The sequence below is a fragment of the Mercurialis annua genome, linkage group LG2 (genome assembly GCF_937616625.2).
Source record: "Mercurialis annua linkage group LG2, ddMerAnnu1.2, whole genome shotgun sequence".
Taxonomy (NCBI): Eukaryota; Viridiplantae; Streptophyta; class Magnoliopsida; order Malpighiales; family Euphorbiaceae; genus Mercurialis; species Mercurialis annua.
The window spans coordinates 2,828,322-2,834,845 of NC_065571.1; the positions used below are offsets into that span (position 1 = coordinate 2,828,322).

The 6,524-nt window shown below is 33.7% G+C and overlaps 1 protein-coding gene across 1 annotated transcript; it reads left to right on the plus strand.

The window, feature by feature from the left end:
* Window positions 1–286: 286 nt before the first annotated feature.
* LOC126669411 (probable linoleate 9S-lipoxygenase 5) lies at window positions 287–6,301 on the plus strand. Its single transcript, XM_050362874.2, has 9 exons — window positions 287–732; window positions 2,123–2,415; window positions 2,914–3,154; window positions 3,809–4,138; window positions 4,226–4,311; window positions 4,492–4,599; window positions 4,707–5,011; window positions 5,084–5,347; window positions 5,433–6,301. The coding sequence occupies exons 1-9, from the start codon at window positions 525–527 to the stop codon at window positions 6,199–6,201; spliced, it is 2,604 nt and encodes an 867-aa protein (XP_050218831.1). The 5' UTR covers window positions 287–524; the 3' UTR covers window positions 6,202–6,301.
* The last annotated feature ends 223 nt before the right edge of the window (window positions 6,302–6,524 follow it).

Sequence of the window (6,524 nt, forward strand, 5' to 3'; positions counted from 1 at the left end):
ATGGCGGAGGATGGTGGTAAAGACAATGGTGGTACAAAGACCAGCAAATTCCGTCCAAAAAAGAACTTATTAAATCCAATTTGAGTACACCTGCAGTAAATTCCGTCCAAAATAGAACCTATTAAATCCAATTTGAGAAATACAAGAACCTAATCAACACAAAACTTTAAAAAATGACCAAATTAACAAAATAATAAAAGTATAAGAGCCTTATCATGGATTTGGCCATAAAAGTAGTATACACTTGTAAAAGTTTTTTCGGGCAGGAGTACCATCAGTAAACTGTCGTGTCGCCAACTACAATATTATTAAAATACCCACCAGATCCTCGCCGAAAAATAAAAAATAAAAACCCTTTAGATTAATATATCCTGTAGAATTTGAACTTCACAAACAAAATTCAAGAAAATCTCACTGTATCAAACACCCAAATAAAGCCACCATTGCGAATCTATATAAATACCCACCAACTGATCTTCATTAATCTTTATTTCAAGATCATCAGAATCATTGAGATTCAAGAAATGTTAGAGAAAACAATGGAAGTTTTCTGTGCTCAGCCGGCCGACGGGACGGTGAGGGAGACAATAAAGATAAAAGGAACAGTTGTTTTAATGAAGAAGAATGTGCTTGAGTTCAAAGATGTTAAAGCTTCGTTTCTTGACCGAGTTCATGAGTTGGTCGGAAAAGGTGTTGCTGTGCAGCTTATTAGTGGTGTACATCAAGACCCAGGTCAGCTTCATCTCTTCCATTATTTTTATCTGTTTTAATCATTGTTCTTTAATTGAGGAACAGAATGCACGTGGCTAAGATAATATGCCGGTTAATTATTTGAGTGGCACCTATATTTTGCCTCATATTCAAAATTACTACTCGAGATTGATTCGAAAAATTGAAATTAAAAAAATTGAATGGAACTCAAGCTCGAGAAACTGTGTTTTCGGATATTAATTAAAGAGTCTAGTGCAATTCGCCACTTTAAACGATTCTCTAACACACATAAAATAATAATTTATTTTCTTATTATATTGAATTTTTATATTTCTAGATTAAGTGTATAATATCTTGATTGGTTATATTTTAGATTTTATAGTAATTTTTTTTTAAAATACATCGAATGTGATTTTTTTTAAATATTTGTTTTTCATTTAACTCGAGTCGAGTTTGGACTTGTGTAACACGGTAGAGCTAAAGCTCGAACGTGGCTTAATTCGATTTTGGCTCACTCGGCTCGTTTACATCAACGTAGAAACCATTTTTATAACATGATTACACTGCTCTGATGTCAAGGGTGTTTGCTTTATCCAACAAAGGTTTACTTTGCCCCATCAAGTTGGAACAAAATATCACATAAGTCAAGTTCATTGTTTTGAACAAAAACCACCCTTAAAATAGGCATACAGAACACTTTTAAAATTGGCGTTTTGACTTGTTTTATCCGTTCAACTCCAAATAGTCTAATAGTTTGTTGCCACGTCAACTTCAATTTTTCCAATCATTTTTACCACCTCAGCAAAGGGGATAAAATGAGTCATATTAACCGACGGGTGTTTTACACCAAAGTCATGAATTCATTTTAATTGATATTTTGTGTCAAATTGAGGGAGCAAAATAAACTTTTGTTGTCACTTAAACATACAAACTACCAAACCAAACTAAAAATGGTCTGTTCATTTTACATATTCTAAGTTTCTAAAATTTTAGTTTGCTTGATTTTTTATTTTGCAAAACCAAAAAAATTCAAATTATATACACATAAAATAGTTTTAAAATAATATAATTGTCTTATGTATTTAAATGCTAAAATGTACAACATATTACAGTTTCACTGAAATTTAATTTTAAAATTTAATACTTTTATTTTATTGATTTTTTCTTTAAATTTTTAAAATAGAACAATTATTCTTGTATTTCGTTAAAATCAAAAATTGAATCGAACCAAATTTTAACGCGGTTCGATTTGTATTTTTTCTTTTAAAAAATTCTTTTGACATTTTTACCGTCAAACCGAACCGAATTACCGTTTGCGCAAGTTTACCCAATATTGCATCATATTTCAAGAATATACATCAATTAGTTGTCACATTAAATTAACTTTTAAAACTTTTTTTTTTGTGTTTAGCAAATGGGATGAGAGGAAAGGTTGGAAAGGTATCATACTTGGAGAAATGGGCGACAAAAATGAGTCCATCGTTAAAAGCTTCAGAGACAATGTTCGACATAAATTTTGAATGGGATGAGAGTATGGGAGTTCCTGGAGCTTTAATAATTAGAAATCATCACCATAGCCAGTTCTTCCTCAAGACAGTGAGTTTAGAGGATGTTCCCGAACATGGTAGGGTTCATTTTGTCTGCAATTCCTGGGTTTATCCAACACACTATTATAAGTATGACCGAGTCTTCTTCTCTAACAAGGTAACTCACCTTATTAGCATTTTATAAGACGGAACTCGGTTTTAACGCTTAGCAAAAATCAAATCGAACCATTAATCCGAAGCAAATCAAATTAAATATTAGTTTATTTTGGTTAAAATTGATTGGTTTTTATTTGAATAATAAAAAAATATAGAATTTTGATTTTTATTTCATTTTTATTAATATTTATACGTGTTTAAATAAATGTATAATTTTCTTATGTAAACATTTATATATAAATATAATAGATATGTATAAATACATATATGTGAATAATGTATATACATATTAATTTTATTACTATTATGTATAATGTTTATGGAAATCTATATCAATCAAACTAAACCGAAATCGATAATAAATGTTAATTAAATTGTATCAAAATCTATATATTATTATGTCTTTCTAATTAGGCATAATTACTGTTAATGTTAATTTCTATAGGTACGAAATACAAAATATATTGACTAACTGCCTACCTTGTGAAATGTAAATTAGAGCTATCTGCCATGGCAAACACCTGAGGCACTACGCAAATATAGAGAAGACGAACTTATAAATCTACGAGGAAATGGAAAAGGCAAGCTACATGAGTGGGATAGAGTGTATGACTATGCTTACTACAACGACTTAGGAGATCCAGACAAGGGTCAAGATTATGCCCGGCAAGTTCTCGGTGGAAGTAAAGAGTTCCCATATCCTCGGAGAGGAAGAACCGGTCGAAAACCGACGAAAACAGGTTCGAAATGTTGACTGGTTTTTATGTAATCTATATCTATATCTATACTATATATAAAAGTACGGATGGGGGGGGACAGGCAAATTTACTGAATAATCCTTTTCAGTTTAACACTAAATAAAGGTTTTATAGTCATTAACTAATTAGTTATTTAATTAATCACTATTTTAATTAATGTCCTAATTAGAATAGGTAGCTAAATTATCTCCAATTTAGTTTTTAGTATGTAAAAAATAACTAAATTGTCTCCAAATTAGTAGGAATACCTATCTTTTAGTTTGATTTAACTACAAAATTAAAATACTATATTTGGTCGATATATTATTATTTAAATTTATTATCTTATTATTTTTAAAGATATTATTAATAAAATTAAGTTAATTATGGTTATTATAAAACCAAAAGAAGAATAAATTCAGTATGGAAAAAAATTTAATTACCGAATATATTATATTTACTTTTACAAAAATTCTTAACTAATTTAATATTAATTATAAATAAAAATTGATATAATTATAATAAATTTACAAATATGTATATTGACGAGTTACGTTACGAGCCACGTGCATAGCACGTAATGCGAAACTAGTATGTTTAAATGCATTTATCTTGGACTATTCAATCTAACATTTTCATTTTATCATTGTGCAACAGACCCCAATTCGGAGAGCAGATTGCCACTTTTAAGTCTAGATATATATGTTCCTAGAGATGAACGATTTGGTCACATAAAATTTTCGGATTTTTTAGCCTATGGTCTAAAATCTATAGCTAAGGTATTAGTTCCGGAGATCAAATCGTTATGTGACAAGACTATAAACGAATTTGATAGCTTTGAAGACGTTCTTAATCTCTATGAAGAGGGTGTTCAATTATCTAATGGAACCAAACCTAAGAATCACATCCCATGGGAGATGCTCAAGGAACTTTTGCATATTGATGGCGACCGATTCCTCAAATTCCCAGTGCCTGATGTAATCAAAGGTATAAGATTGTAATTACAAGCTTAGATTCAATATGATTTTCAAGTTTTACTGATACATTACGAGCTTTTGTATGACATATTTGCAGAGGATAAATCTGCTTGGAGGACAGACGAAGAGTTTGGACGAGAAATGCTCGCCGGAGTTAACCCTGTTATTATAAGTCGACTCAAGGTAAAAACACATAGCTTCTACCATACCAACTAATCTTTAGAGAAATACTTTCCTGGAACGGATTCATGTAGACCACTCTTGCATAAGGGCAGTGGAGTTCTTGCGAGAGGGGTCCAAGAAAATCCTGTAACTTCGATGTTTTAAGGACTCCACCGTGACTTAAACTAATAAAACATGCAGGAATTTCCACCAACCAGCAAGTTAGACCCTAAAGAATATGGGAACCAGAAAAGTACAATCACAAAAGAGCTCATAGAAGGGAACATGAATGGTCTCACAGTAGAACAGGTAAGCGTAATGTCCGTATTCTAACAGAAAAACCATTTATATTATATAGTAGGAAAAAACAACTCAAATTTTTTAGTCCCTAACCAGAAGTTTAAAACTTTTTATAGGCAGTCAGAAATAACAAGCTATTTATATTAGATCATCATGATGCATTGATGCCATACCTGACGAGAATAAACTCGACAACCACGAAGACATATGCTTCAAGAACAATCCTTTTACTGCAAGACGATGAAACGTTGAAGCCGTTGGCAATTGAATTAAGTCTTCCCCATCCACAAGGGGAAAGTCATGGTGCTATCAGCAAAGTTTTCACTCCAGCGAAAAATGGTGTTGAGGGCTCAGTATGGCAGCTTGCCAAAGCTTATGCTGCTGTAAATGATTCTGGATATCATCAGCTTATTAGCCACTGGTATGAATTGGCGGCACAGGTAAAAATATATTCGTCGTTATCAAGAATGCTAATTTGCTCCTTCGTTTTCAGGTTGAACACTCATGCGGTGATAGAACCTTTCATTGTGGCCACAAACAGACAGTTGAGTGTTCTTCACCCGATATATAAGCTTCTGCATCCTCACTTCCGAGACACGATGAACATAAATGCGTTTGCTAGGCAGATTCTCATCAATGCTGGTGGGATACTTGAGATGACCGTCTTTCCAGCCAAATATGCCATGGAACTGTCTGCTGTCGTCTACAAGAATTGGGTTTTCACGGAGCAGGCACTCCCCGCTGATCTGCTCAATAGGTATGTCACAGAATCTTGCATTATTGACAAATCATGTAATAATATCTTAAGTTCTAGTTCTTAATCGAATTTGGGTACATTCCAGAGGAGTAGCAGTTCCAGATTCAAGCCAACGACATGGTCTGAGACTTCTGATAGAAGATTATCCTTACGCGGTTGACGGTTTAGAAGTCTGGTCAGCAATTCAGACTTGGGTTGAGGAATTTTGTGCTTTATACTACCCAACAGATGACTTGGTTCAAGATGATTGTGAACTTCAATCATGGTGGACAGAGATTCGCAATGAGGGTCATGGCGACAAGAAAGACGAACCATGGTGGCCTAAGATGCAAACACGAGCAGAACTTACCCAAACATGCACCATTATCATATGGATAGCTTCAGCACTCCACGCAGCTGTCAATTTCGGACAGTACCCTTATGCTGGCTATCTCCCTAACCGTCCAACAGTAAGCCGCCGATTCATGCCCGAGCCAGGAACCCCTGAGTATGCAGAACTTGAGAAAGATCCAAATTTGGCATACCTGAAAACAATCACAGCCCAGCTACAAACTCTCCTCGGCATATCACTTATCGAGGTTTTATCAACGCACTCCTCCGATGAAGTATACCTCGGGCAGAGAGATACACCAGAATGGACATCAGATCACGAAGCATTAGCCACATTCCAAAGATTTTCAGAAAGGCTGCAAGAAATTGAAAGCAAGATTATGGACATGAACAACAATAAGAAATATAAGAACAGAGTTGGGCCAGTGAAGGTGCCTTACACCTTACTCTACCCCGGCACCTCAGATATATCGAAACAGGGAGGACTCACCGGCAGGGGGATTCCCAACAGCGTATCAGTGTAATTTGTTTTTTTCATATATGATTTTGAAGAACTAAGTTGATAGTAGTAGTGTTTTGTGAATTAGTTGTGGCTTAGAACATTAATTTTTAGCCATTTTTTTATTTTTGTGTTTTTCCTTTGTATAAAATGCAGGCGTAAATGTGTGTAAATACATTAATTAATGGTTCACCAACATGTTCTATAATTATGTAGTTGTACTAGTATACACATGTTAGAAAAAAATGCCTTATGAATTCAAAGTGAGACAACATAAGTTAACCATTGATAACTTCTCCTTAGGAACAGTCCTATACAGAAATTAATGTCACCTCAATTTCATACTTT

Coding starts and splice junctions, on each gene's coding strand:
- LOC126669411 (XM_050362874.2), top strand. CDS start 525: ATGTTAGAGAAAACAATGGAAGTTTTCTGTGCTCAGCCGGCCGACGGG. Junction 733..2,122: donor TGGTGTACATCAAGACCCAG/GTCAGCTTCATC, acceptor TTTTGTGTTTAG/CAAATGGGATGAGAGGAAAG. Junction 5,012..5,083: donor CATCAGCTTATTAGCCACTG/GTATGAATTGGC, acceptor CTTCGTTTTCAG/GTTGAACACTCATGCGGTGA.